Source organism: Oncorhynchus clarkii, chromosome 19 (genome assembly GCF_045791955.1).
Source record: "Oncorhynchus clarkii lewisi isolate Uvic-CL-2024 chromosome 19, UVic_Ocla_1.0, whole genome shotgun sequence".
NCBI lineage: Eukaryota > Metazoa > Chordata > Actinopteri > Salmoniformes > Salmonidae > Oncorhynchus > Oncorhynchus clarkii.
The window spans coordinates 36,982,544-37,010,290 of record NC_092165.1 but is presented as its reverse complement, the minus strand read 5'-3'; the positions used below and the strand labels follow the sequence as shown (position 1 = coordinate 37,010,290).

Sequence of the window (27,747 nt, the reverse complement as noted above, 5' to 3'; positions counted from 1 at the left end):
GTTTTTTCTCCCCTTTTATTAGTTAAAAACAAGCATAGCCTCCCCTCTTAATGAAGACTGTTTTTCTTTTTGTCCTGCCCAATGTAATCAAGTAGGCAAAATAAGACCATTGATAGTGTTTTGCTCGTGAGACTGTTTGGAAATAAACCTTAATCACCAAAGCTTTATTAAAATATCATTTTTGAGAAGAGCAAAACAGTGAGCTGACGTTACTTGTTTTTGATCTATGTTTTGAAGGCAGGCCTACATTATTTTAGCCATGCTTTGGATGTGCATAAAACCCCCTCCATTATGTGTCCAGACCTATCATGAATCAAGCGATAAGAACCTTGTATTTAAAGTTATTTTCCTGTAACACCTGTTTGTTTTTCCGTTCCATATTTTTTTAAACCCATGCACTCCGTATGCTACCCTTACCCTAGGCCTACTATAACGAAGTCTGAATCAACAACAATGCGCTATCTTTTTTTTATCCTGCCAATTGTATGATATCATCACATTTTATTTATTGTTGAAAAAACAGTACTTGTTTAAAAAAATAAATATTAGAATGAATCATTATTCTGGTTTTATCGTGAGAACTTCCGTGGTGCGCATGCAATGCAACTTCATGGAGATGTGTGAATGCGACCGGTAAGATGATTCCAATATGTACAGTACCAGTCAAAAGTTTGGACACACCTACTCATTCCAGGATTTTTCTTTATTTTTAATATTTTCTACATTGTAGAATAATAGGGAAGACATCAAAACTATGAAAGGAACCCAAAAAGTGTTAAACGAAGTAGCCACCCTTTGCCTTGATGACAGCTTTGCACTCTCTTGGTATTCTCTCAACCAGCTTGTTTCCCGCTGTATGTATGAAATTAGTTTTGATTTAGTGTGGACCATTATCATGCACCTGTCTCCAGAACAGGGGCAGGGGAAAAAATACATGTAATCTATGTACTCGAATAGAGGATAGTTTTCATGCCAGCCAGGTAGGCTATACTCCTGTTGTAAAGCTCCTTAATGTGCTTAATATTAGGAAAGTTGAGAAATAAATATAGTAGGCCTTGCCTATAGGAAGCTGATGGGATGCTCTGTTAAAAAGAGGCCACGAATAGAATATTTGCTCAACATGAGCTCATGGGCACTCATGGAGTGTTTGATTTGATTTTTGACTGCATTTGCATTTATGTCAGTATGATTAGATGGACAATAGATAGCAAGTTTGGTAGGATACTTATGACCACCAGCTGCATCGGAGCTTAGAAAAGCGTAGTTACCGTGACTAAGCGGTCACGTGGAATTTGACTGCAGTCATGACTCGTGACTGCCGGTGTGGCCCCACTTGAGAAAATGTCCCTTGAATGTTTTGCTGCACCTATTAGAGAGCTCTTTGTTTACACCTATTCAGCATCATTCACACTCCCTTAAGCCTTAACCCACCCATATATTTAAGGATTCACATGTGAGACCATGTGCTAAACAGAGTGTAAGGTAGTGTAGTAAAAAAAGGCTGTGGTGAAAGTAGTAGCCTACGTGAACCTTTTTCACATGTACCAACAAACGTGTATGATCATTCCGATTTGATCAGAACACTTATAATGTTTCGATTGACGCAACAGTCTGAATTTTGAGCTAGCCACACTGTTTTTCACAAACATTTGGCACAAACACAGTCCTTACAAAGTTATGTCCTGAATGTGACCAGTATATTTTTGGATGCAATGTTCAGACATTCACAGAAGTAGCAACAGCATACACAATCATCCAAACCAGAAATTGTAAGCTACGTTAGTCCTAGCGCTAACTGAGGAAATATTAACGTAACACAAGCGGTCATATTTAGAAACCACAATATGAATATGTTAATAGCAATTACTATCTGTAATTAATTGCGTCACATGTGAGCTCAACATTGACCAAAATAATTTTGTAAAACACTTTCTAGAAATCGAAAGTAATCTGATTGTAGTTTGTGCGCACCGCCATGTTTGTTATTCGCGTCAAACAAAGATGGGAGGAGACAAGATGAGATTGGTCTGTTTGCAGTATACATGTTGAAGGGGCTGTGTTGTCTATGATCATTCACTTCACCTAATTCACTACCGGAATTTTACCCGAAAGATATGTGTACCATTCCTTCACCTCATAACATCTTTGGTCTGACATGTTTACATGACACCCAGAATGCCTTGTATAATGTCAACAAACATGGCATCACACTTAGCTGGCAAATAGCTTAGCATTAGCTCATTATAATCAGTACAACCTTTAAAAAGTATTTTACACACGTCATAGGTGTCATGTGAAAGATATGCTATAACCACTTCTAGCCACATCTAGCTAAGTGGATGGGTCACTATTGTGTAGACATGTTAGCTACACATGTTCATGAAATACAATAGATGGCTGTAATCACCCCCAAATGCACCTGGCTTTAGTTTAGACATGTAGCTAGCGAGCTAAACAATGAACCATATTCCCAACCCACACAGTAGCAATACAAACAGATTGTCATAGCTAGCCACCATGCATGAAATTCTGTAGTAGGAATCTGCACTTAGCTAAAGCTAAACAACTAGGTTCAATGTTAGCTAGCTAAGATTAGGATATAACTAGCAAATCAAACGGCTTTGTGAGATATTAATAATATTACCAATCAGACACAACATTAGCTAGCAAGCTAACGTTCGCTAGCTAACAGTACACTCTAACTTGCAACGAATGACTTTTTGACAAAATTAGAAACTTGTAATGTCTGAAAATGTAGGTGAACTCGTATACATGGTTGAATGCTTCACGGCAGGCTGGTGCCCTGTTTATTAACTAAGACATCCTGTGTCGTTTCCATTTTTTGTTTGTACTGCTTGGCCCGTCGTGTGAAATCACTCCGGTTTACACTGACCGTGTTCAGAAAGTTGTCAATCACAACTTTTTCCCACTGAACTTTGTCGATAGCGCCTGCTAAATTCAGGGCAGCAATTTTCAGAGCAGTGGCAAGACTTGTGCCGTTCTCCATGGACAACGTTATGTCTTAAACTGTGGTACTAAAGGGTTATCTACACATACCAAGCAGCTCATGTTATTGCCTGAAGCATACATGGCAGACCAATCTGGACTCATCTCTTATCTCTGCCAATAATGGCTAGCGGGAAGGTTCCTGAAGGCTCGTAATTTGACAATTTTATTGATATTTACAGATACAGGTTTGTTATTAAAGCACATAAGATCACATGTTCCAGCAGGCATTTCTGCCCCATTTTTTTATTTTTATTTTTTTTTTACATTCAAATACCTCTCCTGTGAATTAGTGAGGTGCGTCATATGCCTAGCTTCCTGAAATGGGACACAATTAGCAAACATGGGATAAGTTTACATTTACTTTTTATTTAAGCTTTTTAAACAAACTATAAGGGACTAACATTAGAATTGGAGTTGATTCCAAGACAATACCCCAAAACCTTTAATACACAACTTGAAGCAACCACACATTTAGCCATAGAGCACGTTCTGATTGGCCGGAGAGGGGCCAAGCCTCCACCCACCCAGTAACTGCGCCAATAATTGTGCTTGTGAAAATAGCAACACACCCTTGAACCTATAGCACTACTGCCCAGTGCTTAGATTGACTGACTGTTGCGTTAGGCTTGTTAAAATAGAGACCTGAAAAGGGATGGGCTTGGTTGGTTTATAAACTGTTTGTGTTAACCGCAGCAATTCCATGGTCGTGATGGTGAATGAAAAGCACTGCTTGACAGCACTTACCAACTCAAATTACTCACATTAGACGCAGACTACGCACTCACTGTACAGAAAGATGATAAATTGATATGCGTGCGCACACACACCTCCTTTCAGAACATGTGCCCACAGAGTTCATAAAACATTATTTCTACCACTCTACAACCTCTCTCCAACCATATCCCTCAACACTCTTCCCAAGGACTCGGGGTCTGCATTTAATACACCCAATTACTTAGCCCCCCCCATTACGTCAGACCTGGCAAGCAAGCAGGTAGCATTTTTATCTGGGAGATGTCATTGGCCCACTCTCTTCCTTCTCTCTCCTCTTTACAGATTGAATTACCAGGTTTTTATTGAGGCTGCTTGACGGATATTTATAGGACCAGCCCTCTCCCAAGCACAACGCAGTGATGTCATAAAATAATCATGAAAATGCTGGCCAATGGGGTTTGGCAATGGGTGGGGAGGTTGGGACAGAACCTCAGCAGCAGCACAGCCCTCTGGGAAGTGGAAAGAAACTGACTCCATCTGGCGAGGGAGAACGACTGCTGTATGTTGTATACATGTAGAGCCAAGGAGAACCGCTATAGCTACATATTGGACTGTGGTTAAGACCTACATTGCCCAATGCATAGTACTCTTTGCAAAAACACCAGAAATTGCTAGGTTGCATGAGGGAAATTCTGAGGATAGCTATGAAAATACACACGCGTCTATTTTCAATATCCCGTTCTCCCTCTTTCCTCAGTTCAGCCATAACCAGACTTCAGAAATATACTAGATAAGATTGTTTGGGGCAATGAAGTTGTATGCCACACAGCGGAGGCATTAGAACATGCTGGTGACAACTAGACCCCACATATACACTCTCCTGAATAGAAAGCGTGTAATGTTTACAGTCAAGTGCCAAGATAACCCAGATAGATAAACACTCCAAAGCAACAGCTTGACAAACAACTCCCTTACCTGCACAACACCGTCATCATTCATCCAGACCAGTGGTTCCCAAACTTTTTATAGTCCCGTACCTCTTCCATAATTCAACCTCCAGCTGCGAACCCCCTCTAGCACCAGAGATGGCGCACTCTCAAAAGTTGTTTTTTGCCTAGAGAGTTTTTGTGACAACCCGGCTCGTGGGAAGAGCTCTTATAGGACCAGAGCACAAATAATAATAATCAATCATTTTGCTATATCACATTTGACATTGTCCGTAAGCTACAATTCATTTCCACACAAAAAAATCCTACAAAAAATCCTACAATGATGCAATGATGCCTTGTTGTTAATGCAGACAGAGAAGAGCTACAACTTCTTAATCATAGCCTCAATTTTGTCCTGCACATTAAATATAGTTGCGGAGAGTCCCTGTAATCCTAGATTCAGATCATTCAGGCGAGAAAAAACATCACCCAGATAGGCCAGTCGTGTGAGAAACTCTTCATCATGCAAGCGGTCAGACAAGTGAAAATGATGGTCAGTAAAGAAACATTTAAGGTCATCTCTCAATAAATAAATAAAATGTGTCAATACTTTGATAACCAATGCACTTCTGTATGTTGTAAAAGCGTTACATGGTCGCTCCCCATATCATTGCAAAGTGCAGAAAATACATGAGAGTTGCCTTGCTTTAACAAAGCTAACCACTTTCACTATAGTGTCCAAAACGTATTTCAAGCTTTCAGGCATTCCTTTGGCAGCAAGAGCCTCTTGGTGGATGCTACAGTGCAACTGCTTGTAACGCGCGTTACCACTCCACTATGTCTCCCTGTCATGGCTTTTGTGGCATCAGTACAGATACCAACACATCTTGACCATCAAAGTCCATTTGATGTCACAAAGCTGTCCAGTACTTAAAAGGATGTCTTCCTTAATTGACACCCCATAAACGTAACGGACATATACCAGGAGCTGTGCCAGGCCCTGTTGACTCATCCAGCTGTAACGCATATAATTCACTGGCTTGTATGCGAAGCAGTAATTGACTCAAAACATCTCCTGTCATGCCACTGATGCATCGGGAAAGTGTTGTTGTTTGATGAAGGTCTTGTGTCTCTCGTTTTTTGGGCCTTTCCCCCCCAGCATTGTCCCAGCCAAATCCACAGCAGCAGGAAGAATTAAGCCCTCCACAATAGTACGGGGCTTGCCTGTCCTAGCCACTCGGTAGCTCACCATATAAGACACTTGTAGCCCCTTCTAATTAATGGTATCTGTTGCTTTTATACATGTCTTACTACTCGAATGTCATCTCACTCAAAAAACTCTCATGGCTTGTTTTTCAAATTGTCATGTTTCTAAATGTCTGCAGAAGAGTGAAAGTTTCCCGTAAGAGTAACGGTTAATGTGATTGGATGTTACTTATTTGAGTAGGCTTATCTGTATTTGACATTGTATTGTTATTTCGCTGAACACTAGATGGTTTAATTTTATTTTGGGCAGTGAAACGAGGCTACTCAGGCGAGAAAAAAACCTCACCCAAATGTATAGCCCCGTTGGAAAATATAAATGGACTGTTTGAAAATAAAGAATTTCTGTATTTTTTTTTTTTTTTACATTTTTTTTCACATTTATTTGTACCCCAGTTTGGGAATACCTGACCCAGACCTATCACAATATTATAGTATCTGAACCAGTTTACACTGAGATGCTGTTTTCTCTCTACTTTTGCCTCGTCTTAATCTGAAATCATTAGACCTCAGCCAGTTTGGTTAGGTTTGCTAACAGTCAGTAGTTGGGTTCAGTGCACACTGTAAATTCACCCACGTCACTCACCTGTAAGAGTGATTTAAGGTTGTCAACAAAGCACAGTATGCCCACTACCTTGCCTGAGGTTGCCATGGCACCCAACTCTGAATTTGAAAGGCAGAAGCTGTGCAGAATGAATCAGAAGTAGGTTCTTGTTGAATGTGCCTCCGATGTATGAGACTGCTTAGCCATAACCAGTTAGCTCGTGTCATACAGAACAAATATTTCCGGACTCTCCCTTGGTAGTTTGGATTGGAAATTATATTCGCTGATGGACTAGCCTACAAATCCTGAATATTAAGTAGATTATAGTGCACTTGGAAAGTATTCAGACAACTTGATTGGCGTCCACCTGTGGTAAATTCAATTGATTAGAAATTATTTGGAAAGGCACACACTTGTCTGTATAATGTCCCACAGTTGACAGTGCATGTCAGAGCAAAAACCAAGCCATGAGGTCAAATGAATTGTCCATAGAAAAGACAGGATTGTGCCGAGGCACAGATCGGGGTAAGGGTAGCAAAAAATGTATGCAGCATTGAAGTTCCCCAAGAACTTCAGTGGCCTCCATCATTCTTACATGGAAGAAGTTTAGAACCCCCAAGACTTCCTAGAGCTGGCCGACCGGTCAAACTGAGCAATCGGGGGAGGAGGGCCTTGGTCAGGATGGTGACCAAGAACCTGATGGTTACTCTGACAGAGTTCATCTGTGGAATTGGTCTGATGAAACCAAGATTGATTTCATTGGCCTGAATGCCAAGCGTCAAGTCTGGAGGAAGCCTAGCACCATCCCTACGGTGAAGCATTGTGGTGGCAGCATCATGCTGTGGGGATGTTTTTCAGCAGTAGGGACTAGGAGACTAGTCAGAATCAAGGGAAAGATGAATGTCAAGTTAACCCTGTTTCTTGTCTGCATCAAAGTAGCGGCCCTTATACCTAGCATCGAGCATGGTAGCTACACAGTAAAGAGGCGCAGAGAGAATGCCACCGAATTGCTTGTTCACAGCCTCTTGTAGAGAACATTTGAGAGTTTTAACCCCACGGTATGTGTCGGAAGTTTTGTTGAGCAGGTTTTTCAATGCCATGACAGAGGGTATCACTTCTGCTGCAAACGCAGTTGAGCTTATTTCTCCAGTCAGTTGTTTGAATGGCGCTAGAAGTGTGTTCATGTTAACAAGTTTCAAACATGTTCTCAAATGCCATTAAAATGGCAGCAGCGGTATGAGAACCAGCATATTCTTGAACATTCAATACAGCTTTCCTCAGTAGGAAATCCTTGCCGACCCACTGCTGTCAGACTCTGCATACTCATGGGGCTGACATCGCTGGTCCAAATGTCCATCATGAAGCTAATAGCAGTGACGCTCATAGCAAGTAGCTCATGAATGTGCGTTTCAACAATATTGTGCAACATCTGAAAAATAGTGCCTACTTCGTAGTGTATATCTGTGCTCGACCAGTCGGCGAAAGCCAACATCATCCACGACCGAAAGCGGTTGATTGTCAAGGGCAATGAATTCCATTATCTTGGCTTTAATGGATTTTGCCTTTTGAGTTGTCTCGCTGAAATGTTCTTACTCTTTCAAATGACTGCTGGACTTGAACTTGTTTAGTTGTTGGAAGTGCGCGCTTAGTATGTTTCTGATTTTGTTCTGTGTAACGCTGTATTTTCCGTGGCATCATTACGTCATATAGGTATGCACGTCATCTACCTACGTCATATAGGTATGCATGTCAGCTTTGACATCGGTTTTGCACATCGGTGTTAAACTAGACATCTGGCCGATGGCGAATGTTGCCATTTTTACCTAATATCGGCCGATTTTCAATATGCTTGCTTACTTAATTATTTATTTATTTATTTCTAATTATAAGCACAGCCATGTGCACATGGTAGTAGGCTATAAGCGTCAATGTTCCATTAGCAGAAAACGCCATTATCAAAAGTGACCACAAATGCAATTATGCATGTAACGCTTTTATTATAAAGGTGCATTTTTAAACCTTATTAAAACATATAGGCCTATGGGCTAGGCTTCATGAGGTGTGATACAAACCTTATTAAAACATATAGGCCTATGGGCTAGGCTTCATGAGGTGTGATACAAACCTTATTAAAACATATAGGCCTATGGGCTAGGCTTCATGAGGTGTGAAACAAACCTGGATCATTATCACGCACCTGAATCAAAACGGGGCAGCGGGGAAAAAATACATGTAATCTATGCACTTAAATAGCGAATGGAGGACTTTTCTCTGTGGTTCATTTTCATGCCAGCCTGGTAGTCTAAACTCATGTTGTAAATATAAGCAATGTGCTTAATATCAAGAAAGTTGAGAAATAAATATACTAGGCCCTGCCTATAGAAAGCTGATGGTATCCTAAAGCTGATGGTTATTGCATAACCTATAGAAATGTTGCGCAACATGAGCTCATGGGCACTCATGGAGTGTTTGATTAGATGTTTGCATTGATGTCAGTGATTTAGAGAGACAATAGAATGCTGAGTACCAGGCAGTTAGCAAGTTTGGTAGGCTACCAATGACCAGCAGCAGCATCAGAGCTTGGAGAAGCCTAATTATAGTGACTAAATGGTCACGTGGAATTTGACTGCCTTCATGACTTGTGACTGTCGGTGTGGTGGTAATACGGTCACCGCAACCGCTCTAAACGTAACAAAATGTGGAAAAAGTCTAGGTCGGCATACTTTCCAAATGCACTGTAAGTACTCTAAATGAGCATCATACAGATGACTCCCTTCAGGTAGTCATAATTATAATGGTAGCTTTCCTACACAGAGGCGTGCTCTAAAATAATGACCCTCCCAAAGTCTAGGCTATTCCCTCTAAACGGAAAAAAACATGTTTCTAACCACAACCACCTTTTATTAATCGAAGAGGGATTAGAATGCCACAACACAGCAGTGGGTCCCAACCTACTATATAGGGTCATACTGCTCTAAAACGGCAGAATTGAGTCATCTTAAGGGTCTGTGATGATGATGATGACTCAGTGATATTATAGAAATAGAAAGAACGTGGAGGTGTGGCCCCTGGAAAGACTGACTGGATCAATGTCATAGTCCACTAGAAACAGTGACTCAGTGCTTCACTCAATGCTTCCAGGAGAGAAGGGGGTGGGTGAAAGGAGGGGGAGAGGGGTGGGGGATGGGATGGGACACCACTCAGGAGAGTGTCTTTCTGGACGTGTGCCAGAGTGATTATATCGTTGCTGTGGGGAACATCCGCTGATACGCCCGTTAATGTTGTCCGTGCTTTTTTCCAGGACAATCTCACAATGGTTACGTCATGATTACTTGTCTTACACACACACACGTACACACACACACACACACGTACACACGTACACACACACGTACACACGTACACACACACACACACGTACACACACACACACGTACACACACACACGCGTACGCTTAGTGGTATGACATCCGTTTGAATCTGCAAAAATCTGTAGATACTTGAAGTGCTTGATCCCCGATATGTCTACATCAGAAGTGTAAACCGTGCTATGTTCCCCATGTATCCCAGTGCCATCAGATATGATATCCATTCTTCCACTGCCAATATGTGGGTCTTTAAGGAACAGTACAGGCCGTCCATCTTTCACCTGTGAGTGGTAGCATGAAAACATATTTTCTCTGCTCCTGGGCTCTAAGGTATTAGAGGTTCAAAGGGAAAACCGCCTCAGAAAGCAGGTCATCACAATACTGCATTTGGAATAGAAAGCAAAGTAATCTCTTAACCAGCTGCTTTCAGTTTCCTCAAATCCCTGGGCTTTTCACGTTCTCTATGAAGACAGCGCTCAAAGGGGACACACACTTATATCCCTTCATACTATTACTTTTTTCCACTAACTTTTTTTTCTCTTCCTTATATTTGAAAGCTATTGCCGGCATCAAAGCCAAAACTTTTATTTCCCCCAAACGACCTAGTAATAATTCCGTTAACGTTCTGCCTACGGCTTAGTATGGAAGGTAGGAGCAATGTTGAGGCGACATTGGCAAGCACTATGCTCTTAAACTCTTGATGGTTGCTAGGCAGCGCCAGTTAACCATCCTCCTGCCAGTTCTAAATGTTGCAAGCACTTCACATAGCCCACCACTAAGCATGTTTCCTTACCCACACCTGGATGGATCCATAAAGATTTACTGTGGGAATACATATCAGTGGATGGCAATTGAAGGCATGTATTCAATTGTTGCTTACTGAAACTCCCAAAGTCATCCAATCCTTGTAATGTATTTAAAGCAATAGCCTACCCGTGTGTGGTCAACTAGAGGATGATTTCAGCACTGTTTTGATTGGGACAGCGCCAGCACACTGCTTTGAGACAATTGTGGGGACTCGTCTTGATAAATCAATAAATGTCAGTTTTTTTTGTTGTTTGGATATTGGTTAGGCTACAATTAGGTTGGGGAAATGTTAGTTGAGGTGAGAGCTGCCCATGGTCATCTTGCCCATGGGCTCATTTTTGCTTTTCACTCAGTCGTTTAGTAGCCTAGACCTACTCCCAACCAAAAGCATGTGACTTAACTGACTGGTCTGATAATCAATCAATGTGATTTTGTTAAACTGAATCTCTGTCTTTATAGGCTATTTGGTTAATTGGTTTCTGACTGGGAAAATAAGTGGAGGTGAGGTGGTATAGCTCATCGATCACTGATCAGAAACATTTAGCATGCAATAATGTAGCCTAAATCAAGTGTACTGTAGGCCTATTGATTTCATTTGGATGGCGCAGCAATGACTGCACAGGCCCTGAACAGGTCTAATTAAACTCAAAATATGCTATTTTATTATTTTGAAAATGTTTTGTATTATGTTTCTTAGGACATGCATAAATTAATTAATACATTTATTTTTGATGGTGTATATTCTCAATGGATTTATTCAAATTCATAAATCCTATGTGAAAGCAGTATTACAGAAAAACACACACACCCAGGTCCAATGTCATTGTTTTGAACCCGTCAAACAGTCTACTGGGAGGTGAGGGGTTTTGGGTGGCATGTCTCTGGCATTACTGGGATCACTGTGTGACTCTGGAACAAAGAGGGAGTTTTGAACCTGATATCCCCACAGTGTCACGTAAACAGCAGGCTTCTTTCACACTTCTCCTCCCTTTGAGTTCCCTCTTGAAATAATCCAGGAGCCATCACTCTCTCAACCTCACCCACCTGGTCCTAAATGTGTTCCATCAATCTGTCAGTGACACAGAGGTTTCTCCTTTCATTTGCATTGTCTTGATTTTAGTTGTACCATAATTCAATTAATGAGGACTGTTGGCTTTAGCGTCATCGGTTTAGTATAAATCTAGTAGTTTGGCCATAGGCAGGACATAAAACGGTCATTGCAGTGACATGAATGAATTCCATACACAGTTATGAAACAGACAACTAAACTGACATCCAGTTTGTTTCTGGTCACTGACATCCAGTTTATTTTTGTTCTGGCCACTGTATCAAACTAATAAATGTAGTGATGGTTACTGACTGACAAACTAATACTCTCTCCTCCCATCAGATGTGAAGAAGGACTGGTCGGACCACGCCCTGTGGTGGGAGAAGAAGAAGACGTGGCTGCTGAAGACCCACTGGACCCTGGACAAGTATGGTATCCAGGCAGACGCCCGGCTCCTCTTCACCCCCCAGCACAAGCTGCTGCGCCTGCAGCTGCCCAACATGAAACACATGAAGGTCAAGGTCAACTTCTCTGACCGCGTCTTCAAGGCCGTGTCTGACATCTGCAAGACTTTCAGTAAGTCAGATGTTTTGTCAACTCTAACTATAATGCACCTATTCTACCAAAGGTCCTGTATAGTCTACAGTGTATACTCTTTCTATAAGGTTGGTTGAGCATGATTGTGCCTCCTTTCGTCCACTCTAACCTTGCCATAATACTCTTGCTATTTTTAGATGAACTACCGGAAGTGTTCTCTACCTCCAATCTAGTCTGCTGCTCTTTTTCCCTTTCAGCCTTTTGTTGTGTTTATCCAACAGAGCCTGAGCTATCAGATATCAGCTCTCACTTCACCACCACTTCTGACAGGTGACTGTTCAGGCACCTTGACTCTGCTAGACCTGTCCTTGGAATAGCGCTGTCTGTTGACTAAACAGGATTCAGACAGGTTTAGCAGAGTTTATCAATCTAGCACCGCGTAATGACTCGCACGTTCTGAGATGGATATTATCTCACACACACACATTACCGTGTCCAGATTTAGCCCTCGTGGCCCTGCCCCCTGACGAACACTGAGGTCAGACACCCCTCTATCGATATCTGCCCCTGGCCCTGTCAGCTAGAGTTCAGAAGAAAACACCAGTCTCATTTTATTTTATTTATTTGGATCCCCGGCTATACTTCCTGGGGTCCAAACGGGGAACAAAACATAACAAATACATAATATACAGTGCCTTCAGAAAGTATTCACACCCTTAAGGCTTTTATGTTGTTACAGCCTGAATTTAAAATGGATTACATTTAGATTTTTTTGTCGCTGGCCTCCACCCAATACACCATAATGTCAGTGGAATTATGTTTTTCTAAATGTTTACAAATTAATAAAAGCTGACATGTCTTGAGTCAATAAGTATTCAACCCCTTTTGTAATGACAATCCTAAATATGTTCAGTAACAATGTGCTTAACAAGTCACATAGTAAGTTGGATGGACTCACACGGTGTGCATGATTTTGTTTAACATGATCCCTTTGAGCATGGTGAAGTTATTAATTACACTTTGGATGGTGTATCAATACACCCAGTCTTTACAAATATACAGGCATCCTTCCTAACTCAGTTGCCTGAGATGAAGAAAACTGCTCAGGGATTTCACCATGAGGCCAATGTTGACTTTAAAGCAGTTAGTTTAATGGCTGTGATGGGAGAACTGAGGATGGATCAACAACAATGTAGTTACTCCACAATACTAACCTAAATGACAAAGGGAAAAGGACGCCTGTATAGAATAAAACATATTCTAAAACATGCACCAGTTTGCAATAAGGCACTAAAGTAATACTGCTAAAAATGTGTTAAAGCAATACACTTTTTGTCCTGAATAGAAAGTGTTATGTTTGGGGCAAATCCAATACAACACATTATTGATTACCACTCTTCATATGTTCAAGCATAGTGGTGGATACATCATATTATGGGTATGCTTGTAATTGTTAAGGACTGGGAAGTTTTTCAGGATAAAAATTTTTATGGAATGGGCCTAAGCACAGGCAAAATCCTAGAGGAAAATATGGTTGTCTGCTTTCCACCAGACACTGGGAGATTAATTCCCCTTTCAGCAGAACAATAACGTAAAACACAAGCCCAAATCTACACTAGAGTTGCTTACCAAGAAGACAGTGAATGTTCCTGAGTGGCCGAGTTTCGACTTAAATCTACTTGAAAATCTATCACAAGACCTGAAAAAGGTTTTCTAGCAATGATCAACAACCAATTTGACAGAGCTTGAACATTTTTGAAAATAATAATGGGCCAATGTTGCACAATCCAGGTCTGTCCAGAAAGACTCTGGGTAAGTAATACTCTGGGTAAGCACCTTTGGCTGCTGTAATGGCTGCCAAAGGTGCTTCTACAAAGTATTGATTCAGGAGTGTGTATACTTATGTAAAAAAAATATTTATTTCATTTTCAATACATTTGCACAAATGTCTAAAAACAAGTTTTCACTTTGTCATTATGGGATATTGTGTGTAGAAAAAAATAGGTTTAATCAGTTTTGAATTCAGGCTGTAACACAATGTGGAATAAGTCAAAGGGTATGAATATTTTCTGAAGGCACTGTATGTAATATAATATACATAACACTACATAATCTTCTGTTTCTGCCTCACGCTTCAGAAACAGGAGATGGCCAAGGCTTGTGCACTTACCTACATAATACAATACATAATACAGTGCAAATTACAATACAAAATAAATCAAAATAGCAGTCTCTTCAGTCCCTGTTGTGCGGTAAGGTGTTCTTTATCTATTTTTTTAAAATCTGGGTTTATTACTAGCTTGAGTTGTGTCAGAGTTCCATGTAGTTTCCCCAGCCTCTGTTCTGGACCTGGGGACTGTGAAGAGACCTCTGATTGCATGTCTTGTGTGGTACCGATGAGTGTCTGAACTGTGTACCAATGCCCTCCTGGATCTCTGTCACCCCTCCATGTCGGCTCCAACCAGAGCCCTCTGTCGCCACTGAAGATTGCAGCTGCAGGAGGGGAAACGCTTTTTATATAAAACATTCATCAGGCACTTTCAAGGACATCTGTTAGTCTTTTTTTCTTTCTTTTTTTACCCTGGCCCATGTCATGTCTCAGGAGTTATGGCTACTCTACTCTTATGGTTGGCTCTACTAGGTAACACTGGAACTTTGTTTCTTATTTAGCTAAACGGGATCTTTTATTTAGAAAGGCGAAAAGAGGCCCACAATGAACTAGTATGAGTTTATTTTCTTTGAAATGAGAGTGGAAAAATAACATTTTTGATGTAGTATTAAATAAACTGAATGTGCTGGATGACTGTTATTCAGAGAGAGGTGACTAACTAAATGAACAGGCTAGTAGCAGGCTCCTCTCCTCTATGCTGCTCAGTCCTTGTTAGGAATGCGTCTACCTCTGCGGTAATAAATCTATTTTAGTTTTGGAGAAATTCAGGACAAATTGCTCTTGGCTTACTTGGCGCGTGCCGAAGTGTCATACAATGACTTACGGTGGCTGGGAAGGAACACGCAGTGCATCTCTCTCTGCCTCTCTCATACTTACCTCACCCTTTCCTCGTTTAGAAGTAGAATTTATAGGGAAATTCTAGAACATTGAAGTTTTCAAACATGTCCTTCATACATGTTCACAATGACCTAGTCTCTTCTGGAACTACCGTGCCTATAGAAAGTCTACACGCCCCTTGGATTTCTTCACATCTTATTTGATTTATTTCTTAAAGATTTAATAAAAAATAAACACTAGTATACCTTGATTAAATAAGTATTCACCCCCCCCCCCCCCCCCCCTTGATCATTACCTTTGGCAGCCATTACAGCTGTGAGTCTTCTTGGGTAAGTCTGAGCCTTCCACACCTGGATTGTGCCATATTTGCCCATTTGATTATTTTCAGAATTCTTCAAGGTCTGTAAAATTGGTTATTGATCATTGCTAGACAACCATTTTCAGGTCTTGCCATATATTTTCAAGCAGATGTATGGTCCTGTGTGGCTCAATTGGTAAAGCATGGTGTTTGCAACGCCAGGGGTGTGGGTTTGATTCCCACATGGGACCAGTACGGTGAAGAAGAAAGTGTGAAATGTATGCACTCACTACTGTAAGTCACTCTGGATAAGGTTGTGTTTCGGAGGACGCATGGCTCTTGACCTTCATCTCTCCCGAGCCAGGGAGTTGTAGCGATGAGACAAGATAGTAACTACTAACAATTGGATACCACGAAATTGGGGAGAAGGGGGGTGTTCCTTTGCCATTTTTTTTGTTTTGCAGTATTACTTTAGTGCCTTGTTGCATGTTTTGGAATATTTTTGTTCTTCTTTTCACTCTCTATTGTAGTCACTACAATGTTGTTGATCCATCTTCAGTTTTCTCCCTTCACAGCCATTGAACTCTGTAGCTGTTCTAAAATCATCAATGGCCTCAGTGACGTTCCTCAGCAGTTTCCTTCCTGTCAGTTCAGAAATACGATTGAATCTTCGACGTCTTGATCGATTGGTATATACACGGAACAAAAATATAGACTCTACATATAAAGTGTATGTTTCATGAGCTGAAATAAAAGATCCCAGAAATGTTCCAAACACACAAAAAGCTTAGATCTCTCAAGTTTGTGCACCAATTCATTTACATCCCTGTTAGTGAGCATTTCTCCTTTACCAAGATAATCCATTCATCTGACTGGTGTGGCATATCAAGAAGCTGATTAAACAGCATTATCATTACAAACAGGTGCACCTTGTGCTGGGGACAATAAAAGGCCACTCTAAAATGTGCGGTTTTGTCACACAAGACAATGCCACAGATGTCTGATGTTTTGATGGAGTGTGCAATTGGCATGCTGACTGCAGGAATGTCCATCAGAGCTGTTAATTTTTGAGCCGCCTTGAACATCGTTTTAGAGAATTTGGCAGTACCTCCAACCGGCCTCACAACCGCAGACCACATGTATGGAGTTCTGTGGGCGACCCTTTTGCTGATGTCAAAGTTGTCAACCCATGGTGGCACAATTTACTTTTTATCAATGGCAATTTGAACGCACAGAGATATCGTGAACGAGATCCTGAGGCCCATTGTCGTGCCATTCATCCACCGCCATCACCTCATGTTTCAGCATGATAATGCACGGCCCCATGTCACAAGGATCTGTACACAATTCCTGGAAGCAGAAAATGTCCCCGTTCTTCAATGTCCTGCATTCTCACCAGACATGTTACTCATTGAGCACGTTTGGGATGCTTTGGATCAACGTGTACGACAGCGTGTTCCAGTTCCCGCCAATATCCAGCAACTTCACACAGCCATTGAAGAGGAGTGGGACAACCATAGGCCACAATCAACAGCCTGATCAACTCTATGCAAAGGAGTTGTTGTGCTGCATGAGGCAAATGGTGGGCACACCAGATACGGACGGACTGGTTTTCTGATCCACGCCTGTAACTTATTTTTAAAGATGCATATCTGTATTCCCAGTCATGAAATCCATAGAATAGGACCTAATCATTTTTTGGTTCAATTGACAGATTTCCTTCTATGAACGTATTAAAAGGTATTAAAAAAAAGCTTGCTGGTCTTTGTAGCTGAATCTGTGCTTGACATTCAATACTTGCTTTGGGGACCTCAAAAATGTACAGTGGCAAGAAAAAGTATGTGAACCCTTTGGAAATACCTGGATTTCTGCAGAAATTAGTCATATAATTTGATCTGATCTTCATCTAGGTCACAATAATGGACACGGTCTCCTTTAAACTAATAACAAAAACAATTTGTTCATGTATTTATTGAACACACCGTGTAAACATTCACAGTGCAGCGTGGGAAAAGTATGTGAACCCTTGGATTTAATAACTGGCTGACCCTCCTTTGGCAGCAATAACCTCCACCAAACGTTTTCTGTAGTTGCCGATCAGACCTGCATGATGGTCAGAAGGAATGTTGGACCATCCCTCTTTACAAAACTGTTTCAGTTCAGCAATATTCTTGGGATGTCTGGTGTGAACTGCTCTCGAGGTCATGCCACAGCATCTCAATCGGGTTGAGGTCAGGACTCTGACTGGGCCACTTCAGAAGGCGTCTTCTCTTCTGTTGAAGCCATTCTTTTTGTTGATTTACTTCTGAATTGTCCTGTTGCATCACCCAACTTCTGTTGCACTTCAATGGGAATTCATTTTTATGTCGATAATAGCAAGCTGTCCAGGCCCTGAGGCAGCAAAGCAGCCCCAAACTATGATGCTCCTCCACCATACTTTAGTGGTTGGGATGAGGTTTTGATGTTGGTGTGCTATGCCTTTATTTCACCACACATAGTGTTGTGTTCTTTCCAAACAGTATCGCTGTGGAATATCCAGGTGCACTCTTTGCAAACTTCAGACATTCAGCAATGTTTTTTTTCTGGACATCAGTGGCTTCTTCCGTGGTGTCCTCCCATGAACACCATTCTTGTTTAGTGTTTTATGTATCATAGACTCGTCAAGAGAGATGTTAGCATGTTCCAGAGATTTCTGTAAGTCTTTAGCTGACACTAGGATTCTTCTTAACCTCATTGAGCTTTCTGCACTGTGCTCTTGCAGTCGTCTATGCAGGACGGCCACTTCCATTTATAGACTATTTGTCTTACCGTGGACTGATGAACATCAAGGCTTTTAGAGATACTTTTGTAACCCTTTCCAGCTTTATGCAAGTCAAGAATTCTTAATGTTGGGTCTTCTGGGATCTCTTTTTTGTTCGATGCATGGTTCACATCAGGCAATGCTTCTTGTGAATAGCAAAGGCAGCTCTAACCAACATCTCGTCTCATTGATTGGACTCCAGGTTAGCTGAGTCATTAGCCTAGGGGTTCACATACTGTTTCCAACCTACACTGTGAATGTTCAAATTATGTATTCAGTATAGACAAGAAAAATACAATTTGTGTGTTAATATTTTTAAGCACACTGTTTGTCTATTGTGACTTAGATGAAGATCAGATCAAATTTGATAATCAATTTATGCAGGTAATTCCAAAGGGTTCACATATACTTTTTCTTGCAGCTGTATGTATGGGGGACAGAGGAAGGGTAGTCCTTTAAAAAAATGTCAACCCCTATTATTTCACACAGTAAGGCCATATAATGTATTTGATTTGTTGTTAAGCCAAATTTGACTTCTGAACTAATTTAGACTTGCCTAAACAAAGGTGATGAATACTAATACAATTACTATTTTAGTTATTTCATTTGTATTCATTTATAAAAGTTTGTAGAACCTTTTAACATGATGAAGTATTTTGTGTAGATCAATGACAAGAAATTACAATTAAATCCATTTCAACCCCACTTTCTAACACAACTAAATGAGAAACGTTCAAGGTAGTGTGGACTTTCTATAGGTAGTTTCATTTGTAATTATCTGGGTGACTTCAGTTTGTGTGACTGACATAGAGCTGCACAGCATAGGGAATGAGATGGGGAATAAGCAGGGCCAAGAAGAGAAGACTGGAGGCCTGTCCAACTGGCTCAAACTGCAGACAGATAGAGAGATGGATTCTCTGAAGCTGTGTGAGACAGTGACCATTCAGATTGACTCCCACGCTCATTTCATTCCGTCTTCCCCTTTCTCTCACTTTCCTCTGTGATTGATTTGGAGAGTATTTTTTGGGGGGTCACGCAGTAGCTGTTTCTTGGCGCAGACCAAGTTTACTCCTCCACTACAGGGATTTCTGTCTCTCTGTCCCTCTCTCTTTCCCTTTTCAAACAAAATAGACTAACATCCAAGCACACATCACTAACATTCAAGCACATATCACTAACATCACATTCTCTCTCTCGCTTTCTATTTGACTTTCCCCTACACTCTCTCTCCCCTCCCTCCCTCCCTACATACCATTAACCAGATGTGTAACAGAGCTGGGGTCTCTCTAGCCATGTGAATCACACATACATTTAGTGTGGGCGATCAATCTAATTATTACTGCAGTGCTGCTCTTCTCCCATGTCCACAGCAGCTGGCTAGAGCCCCCTCCTCCCCCACACACACAGTCCATCTGGGGCTGGATGGGGCAGTGCAGTGGGACCCAGAACACAATAGTAAAATGTCAGAATTCCCCTTCACTCCACTCCAGCGTTGAACTGTCCTACTATCATCGAATTTCTGGCAGCTCTGTGTTCCTGGACAATGATGTGTGTTTGGCTTGTCTGTCAGTGAGGGGGAGACATTTCATTGGTTTTGATCGCTTAGATAATGAAATGCCATGTTTATCCTTCACACTCGGAGCCAATCTAGTAAATGTTTTTTCTTGATTCTTTAAAGCTGGTATTGTGTTGGGGCAGTAGTACCAGCCCATACAGCCCAGGAGGGCAGGCCTGGGACAGATGTGTGAAACTGATCTATAGTGGGCGACTGACTAAGTGTCAACCATGACATTGTTGTGCAGCGATCCGGAACACCCTCACCACCACGTTCTTTTTCCTTCTCCGGCCCACAAAGCCTCGACTCCGACCAGCTGGCAGCTTGCGTCTCGTCTGTCTCCTCATATGAGAAAGGGCGTGATCCCAGAGCGCGCCAAGAAAATGTTGGGGCGCGGCCCTGCCACCCTGTCTGTCTGCAGAAGGAAAACCAATATGGGTGGGGAAAGTGGACTACCTTCGTCTTCTGGAGTCTAGGTTTTGTCTGGTGTTTTTTGTTGTTGATGTAATCTTATGAATGGGATTACAGTCTGTTCTCTTCAATAAGATATTTGTTTCCCCCTTGATGTTTTTAATTTACAGCTGAGGTGTTGCACACAGACAGTGCTGCTTATAGGGCCCTATAAAGCCTCTTCCATTCCACCAAGGGAGACCGCCAGGAAATGTTGGCCGTCACTTATGACTTTTGCAGGACTGTGGGACCTGACCTGGCAGTCAGGTCTTAGCGGAAGACGGGCCTCTAGCCTCTACCAGGTGTGATCAATGAGACGGTCTAGAGAAGCAGTCTGTTCTGGCCAATCAGGCGATCCAGAGGACCAGTTAGTGCTAATGTCAGTCTTGCTGCTTCACTGGCCTGCCTGATTTTATAGAGACTGCTGCTGAGAGTGACACTGTCCTGTTACTGTGTTGTTGGTCAGCCCTGCCCTGAAGTTAACATATAAGGAAGATGGGGAGATGTGGCGAGAGAGAGCGAGATGAATAGAAGGAGTAACAGATGGATAGAAGGGGAGAGCAATGGATAGGTGGAGAGTGATGGATAGATGCGGAAGAGATGGTTTGTGGGGTGCAAGAGATGGATGAAGGGACTGACAGATGGCTAGATAGGAGGGGGACAGACGGAAATGGATTGAGGTATAGAGAGAAATGGATGGATAGAGATTGAAAGAAGTGGGGCGTGTGGTCAGTTCCCAGGCTTTGTTCTGTTCTCCATGGTCAGTGTCGTTATTGTTCGATGTATCAACAGTTTTACTGCGGTCCAGTATATTTGTGGACAATCACACTGACCTGGTTCCAGAGTGGCGAGGCTTGGTTTTTGATAATATGTCAATGTGGTTTGACCACAGTTTCATTTTCTACTCCACAAGTAACATGTTAGCCAGAAGTTAAATATTTTAACATTGTATTTGCCCATACACAAAAACTCCTGCCCCTAGTTATAATGCAGAAAGGGCCTATGTCGCTCTGGAGAAGTGTGTCTGCTAAATGACTAAAATGTAAATGGTTCTGTGTGGTGGGTCTCACTCCCATGGCAATTAATCATGTCTTACTCTTACAATTGTACTGCGAGGCTGGCAGTCAGTCAGTCTGTCAGTCCACCTGGCTATGAGCCTGGATCATGTCAAAATGATTTGAATGAAGCTGCTTCTTATGTTATGGGCATCATGTTCTGTAATGAACATCAACCACTTGTAGACCTTTGCTTTGATTCTGCATGAATCTGATTGGGTAGAAGCGTTGCACTTACCCACAGATCTAGGATCAGGTCACGCGGCCCAAATCCTATTCCGTCAACAACACCTGCTGTTTCTGGATAGTATGACAGTGTTACCTCATCCTGCACCCTGTCCTCTTTCTCTCGCTACTCCTTCTAATTATTGGCAGCCTACATCAGAGGCCTACATTCCTGATGTTACTACCCCGCTCTCTGCTCTTCTCCCACTTTCATGTGACTGATGAAAAGAAGGGCTCTGTCCATTCTTTCTTCAGCCCATCTCTTGTTTGATATTTGAAATGGCCATGTAAAATGGTATTTTGCTCACAGATTTTAGTCTGTGGATAACAACAGCACTTGACACTTGGTGCAACTACATTAGACACTCGCTCCACCTCTGTGCTCAGGCCAGGCAGCATGCCTGCACTTACATGGCTGTATAAGGGCACAGGGCTTGTGCTGTGCAAGAGCAATGAAGGAGGAGAGATGGAGGGAGTGAGGGAGAGCGAGCTACCATCTGGTTGTTCTTAAACCCTGGAATGCTTTTTGCTTTAGTAACACAAACTAAACAAGAAATTCTCACCAAGCCAAGAAGTTCTCTCTCGCTATTCTTCTGTTGCTCTCTTTTTCTCTCTCGCTCTTTTTCTCTCGCTCTTTTTCTCTCTCGCTCTCTTTCTCTCTCCCGCCGTTCTTGCTCTTCTGTCTCACACATTGTCCTCCCTAGCTATGGAAAAAGGAGGGAGTGAAAGTTGTAGGGCATGAGGGATTTAAATAGATTTTAAAAGGCAAAAATTTGACAATAGCCAAATGAATATTATGAAATTGAAATTCCAGTCATCCACACATCTCTTAAATGAGTGTAGAAGCATAGATAAAAGACAGCACAGACATTTACCCCAGCTGTGCTTTTAAACTCTAGATGGTGCACATCTATCTTTTCCAGACACATTCTGGCATATTCAGCCAGCTCCTCCGAACCGTTCCAAAAACGTCCTGAACACTGGAGATTAATGTTGACTGATGGTTCCCTGGCCTCTCCAGCTAACACAGAGGGGAGTGTCGCGAGAGGAGAGGAGTGGAGAGCAGGGGCGTGGAGGGCGGGAGGAAAGAGGGATGTTGAGGGGGTTGGTGCAGCTCTGTTTGAGTCATTAAATCAGGACTGCAGTATGTCTGTCAGAGGAGACGTTAAACAAACGCCCAAGCATAGCATCTACACACGCACACAACCTGAATTTTAAAATGGATTAAATTTAGATTTTTTTGTCACTGGCCTAAACACAATTGCGCATAATGTTAACATGGGATTGTTTTTTTCAAATAAACTGAAATATAAGTAGGTATTCAAACCCATTGTTATGGCAAACCTAAAGGTCAGGAGTAAAAATGTGCGCAACTAGACTCACAAATACAATTATCTGTAAGCTCCCTAAGTCAAGCAGTGAATTTCAAGCACAGATTCAACCACAAAGACCAGGGACGTTTTCCAATGCCTCACAAAGGGCACTTATTTGTAGATGGGTAATAAAAAGCTGACATTGAATATCCCTTTTTGAGCATGGTGAAGTTATGAATTACACTTTGAACGTTGTATCAATACACCCAGTCACTACAAAGATACAGGTGTCCTTCCTAACTCAGTAGCCGGAGAGGAAGGAAACCGCTCTGGAATTTCACCATGAGGCCAATGGTGACTTTAAAACAGTTACTGAGTTTGTGATAGGAGGAAACTGAGGATGGATCAACAACATTGTAGTTACTCCACAATTCTAACCTAATTGACAAAGGTAAAAGAAGGAAGCCTGTACATAATACAAATATCCTAAAACATGCATCCTGTTTGCAACAAGGCACTAAAGTAATACTGCAAAAAGATGTCCTGAATACAAAGTGTTATGTTTGGGGCAAATCCAATCCAATATATTACTGAGTACCACTCCATATTCTCAAGCACAGTGGTGGCTGCATCATGTTATGGGAATGCTTGTAATTGTTAAGGACTGGGGAGTTTTTCAGGATAAAAAACAACTGAATGGAGCTAAGCACAGGCAAAATCCTAGAGGAAAACCTGGTTGTCTGCTTTCCACCACACACTGGGAGATTAATTCTCCTTTCAGCAGGACAATGACCTAAAACACAAGGCCAGATCTACACTGAAGTTGCTTACCAAGAAGACAGTGAATGTTCCTGTTTTGATGTAAATCTACTTGAAAAACTATAGCAAGACCTGAAAATGATTGTCTAGCAATGATCAACAACCAATTTGACAGAGCTTGAAGAATTTTGAAAAGAATAATGGGCAAATGTTGCACAATCCAGGTGTGCAAAGCTCTTAGACTTACCCAGAAAGACTCACCGCTGTAATTGCTGACACAGGTGCTTCTACAAGGTATTGACTCGGGTGTGAATACTTCTGTAAATTAGATTTCGGTATTTAATTTTCAATAAATTTGTAAAGTCTACATGTTGTTGTCATTGTGGGGTATTATGTGTAGATTGGTGAGAAAATAATAATTTAAATCCATTTTGAATTGACTGTACCACATCAAAATGTGGAATATGTCCAGGGGCATGAATACTTTCTGAAGACCCACACGCTCAAACTGAACTGCAATGTGACTGTTTACTTCATCCTTTCCTTGCCAGCGAGTCTGATATAGATATAGACACACACACACAAGCTCTGTGCTGATGTGTAGTTGTTTATGCCATCTGCTGCAACTCCGCTAGTCTCTCATCCAGTGTGTTGTGAAGAGGCGCTAGGTTAGAGGCTTGTCTCATCCAGTGTGTTGTGAAGAAGCGCTAGGTTAGAGGCTATTCTCTCATCCAGTGTGTTGTGAAGAGGCGCTAGGTTAGAGGCTATTCTCTCATCCAGTGTGTTGTGAAGAGGCGCTAGGTTAGAGGCTATTCTCTCATCCAGTGTGTTGTGAAGAGGCGCTAGGTTAGAGGCTATTCTCTCATCCAGTGTGTTGTGAAGAGGCGCTAGGTTAGAGGCTTGTGTCTCATCCAGTGTGTTGTGAAGAAGCGCTAGGTTAGAGGCTAGTCTTTCATCCAGTGTGTTGTGAAGAAGCGCTAGGTTAGAGGCTTGTGTCTCATCCAGTGTGTTGTGAAGAAGTGCTAGGTTAGAGGCTTGTGTCTCATCCAGTGTGTTGTGAAGAAGCGCTAGGTTAAAGGCTTGTGTCTCATCCAGTGTGTTGTGAAGAAGCGCTAGGTTAGAGGCTTTCATCCAGTGTGTTGTGAAGAAGCGCTAGGTTAGAGGCTTTCATCCAGTGTGTTGTGAAGAAGCGCTAGGTTAGAGGCTAGTCTCTCATCCAGTGTGTTGTGAAGAAGCGCTAGGTTAGAGGCTTGTGTCTCATCCAGTGTGTTGTGAAGAAGCGCTAGGTTAGAGGCTAGGGTGTTATGACAGATACAGTGTTTGTTATTACCACTAGCTCATTGTTTAGTGACTGCTGCTAAACACACACTGTGTGGTATCAGAGGAGCTGTTACTCTGCAGAAATATTTAGTGTGTGTACTAAGTCGACCACACACCCCTCTCGTTGGGAGGGGGTTAGGGTGGTTTAGGGAGGGGGTTGGTAGGGGGGGGGGGGGGTGACCTTGGTGACCTGAGAAATAGGATTATACATTTTCCACCTTGCATGTGCACCGCTGTTTATCATTGTTTCCTCTCTCGATCTTTCTCTCTGCCTCTTTCTGTCTCTCCATCACATCTTTTGACTGGGTTTGCCTTCTCCCCCATTCAAATTCTTTAAACTATGCGTTAGGGTGAATGAATGTGGTTTGTGTGAGGTCTGTAGTTGAAAGACTCCTAACTGCAAACCAGGACAATAGCACATCTCTTGGGGTCAGGGTTAGGTTAGCCTAGTTGCTAGTCTGTTTTATTTTTGTGATTTTTAAGCTGAACTCTCACAACCCCCTTGACTCTTGGGCTGTCTTTCGCAGTTTCTCTCCCCCTCTTTCTCTCACTATATTTCTGTCTTTCCCCCATCTTTTGTTCTCTCACTTGCTCACTGTATTCCTCTCCATGGGGTCCCTGGGTTTGGTTAGTGTTGGGCTACACTGTGTTGGGATTGTGACAACTCCTTGACTCCCTCTCTCCCCCCTCATCTCCCTCTCTCTTCCCCTCTCCCCCTTTTCTCTCTTTCTCCAGATATCCGTCATCCAGAGGAGGCATCTCTACTCCGTAAGCCCCGCGACCCCAAGAAGAAGAAGAAAAAGCTGGAAGAGGCTGAGGAGGAGGCTCTGGAGCTGGAGGGGCCACTACTCACCCCAGGATCAGGTAGTAAGTTCCACTCATTTACCTCAAACTCAGTCACCCCTTGCAGGCCTACCCTGAACCCCATCTCCAAGAGCCTTCTGGAGAATTCTGTTAGCACTTCCACTCCTGGAATGTCCAAGGTGCAATAACTTCTTCCTGGTCTAATAGTAATTAATTTGCATTTTATTGCATGGCATAAGTATTTGATCTCCTACCAACCAGTAAGAATTCTGGCTCTCACAGACCTGTTAGTTTTTCTTTAAGAAGCCCTCCTGTTCTCCACTCGTTACCTGTATAAAAGACACCTGTCCACACACTCAATCAAACAGACTCCAACCTCTCCACAATGGCCAATACCAGAGAGCTGTGTAAGGACATCAGGGATAAAATTGTAGACCTGCACAAGGCTGGGATGGGCTACAGGACAATAGGCAAGCAGCTTGGTGAGAAGGCAACAACTGTTGGCGCAATTATTTGAAAATGGAAGAAGTTCAAGATGACGGTCAATCACCCTCGGTCTGGGGCTCCATGCAAGATCTCACCTCGTGGGGCATCAATGATCATGAGGAAGGTTAGGGATCAGCCCAGAACTACACAACAGGACCTGGTCAATAACCTGAAGAGAGCTGGGACCACAGTCTCAAAGAAAACCATTAACACACTACGCCGTCATGGATTCAAATCCTGCAGCGCACGCAAGATCCCCCTGCTCAAGCCAGCGCATGTCCAGGCCCGTCTGAAGTTTGCCAATGACCATCTGGATGATCCAGAGGAAGAATGGGAGAAGGTCATGTGGTCTGATGAGACAAAAATAGAGCTTTTTGGTCTAAACTCCACTCGCAGTGTTTGGAGGAAGGAGTACAACCGCAAGAACACCATTCCAATCGTGAAGCATGGAGGTAGAAACATCATTCTTTGGGGATGCTTTTCTGCAAAGGGGACAGGACGACTGCACCGTATTGAGGGGAGGATGGATGGGGCCATGTATCGCGAGATCTTGGCCAACAACCTCCTTCCCTCAGTAAGAGCATTGAAGATGGGTCGTGACTGGGTCTTCCAGCATGACAATGACCTGAAACACACAGCCAGGGCAACTAAGGAGTGGCTCCGTAAGCAGCATCTCAAGGTCCTGGAGTGGCCTAGCCAGTCTCCAGACCTGAACCCAATAGAAAATCTTTGGAGGGAGCTGAAAGTCCGTATTGCCCAGCGACAGCCCCGAAACCTGAAGGATCTGGAGAAGGTCTGTATGGAGGAGTGGGCCAAAATCCCTGCTGCAGTGTGTGCAAACTACAGGAAACTTATGATCTCTGTAATTGCAAACACAGGTTTCTGTACCAAATATTAAGTTATGCTTCTCTGATGTATCAAATACTTATGTCATGCAATAAAATGCAAATTAATTACTTAAAAATCATACAATTAGATTTTCTGGATTTTTGTTTTAGATTCCGTCTCTCACAGTTGAAGTGTACCTATGATAAAAATGACAGACCTCTACATGCTTTGTTAGTGGGAAAACCTGCAAAATTGGCAGTGTATCAAATACTCCCCACTGTATCTACCCTTCTATCAATATCCGCCCATAGGGTTTTAAAAACAAGTCGAGACGGTGCCAAAACAATTGTTTTTGTATGTGCCCAAATAAGAATGTGAGTGAGGAGCAGCGGTATGATATGATTTGCGGACTCTGGGCTCCTAACTCAGGGAGGGAGAGAGGGAATGGTTGGGATTCCTTGCGTAGTTGGTCACCATGCCATTTTATATCCAAACCAGGCTGCAGAGCTTGAGCTACACCAGCCCCTCTTCCTCCCGCCTGCTAGTCTTGTCAATAAATTAGCTACACTGATGTGAGGGAGGAGGAACACTTGGGGCCATGCTGTGGTATCTATGCAGCGTTAGTTAG

At 42.4% G+C, this 27,747-nt stretch overlaps 1 protein-coding gene across 8 annotated transcripts in view; it reads left to right on the top strand.

Moving 5' to 3' along the window:
- LOC139375105 (fermitin family homolog 2) overlaps positions 1–27,747 on the top strand; it is an 88,054-nt gene that overhangs the window by 27,947 nt on the left and 32,360 nt on the right. For 4 of the 8 annotated variants that reach the window (XM_071116573.1, XM_071116571.1, XM_071116568.1 and 1 more), the window contains exons 3-4: positions 12,025–12,258; positions 25,737–25,865. In XM_071116573.1, the coding sequence (XP_070972674.1) occupies positions 12,025–12,258; positions 25,737–25,865 (363 nt within the window). Of the gene's footprint in view, positions 1–12,024; positions 12,259–25,736; positions 25,869–27,747 lie in introns of all 8 variants that reach the window. The other 4 variants (XM_071116572.1, XM_071116569.1, XM_071116567.1 and 1 more) reach the window with 1 other exon arrangement.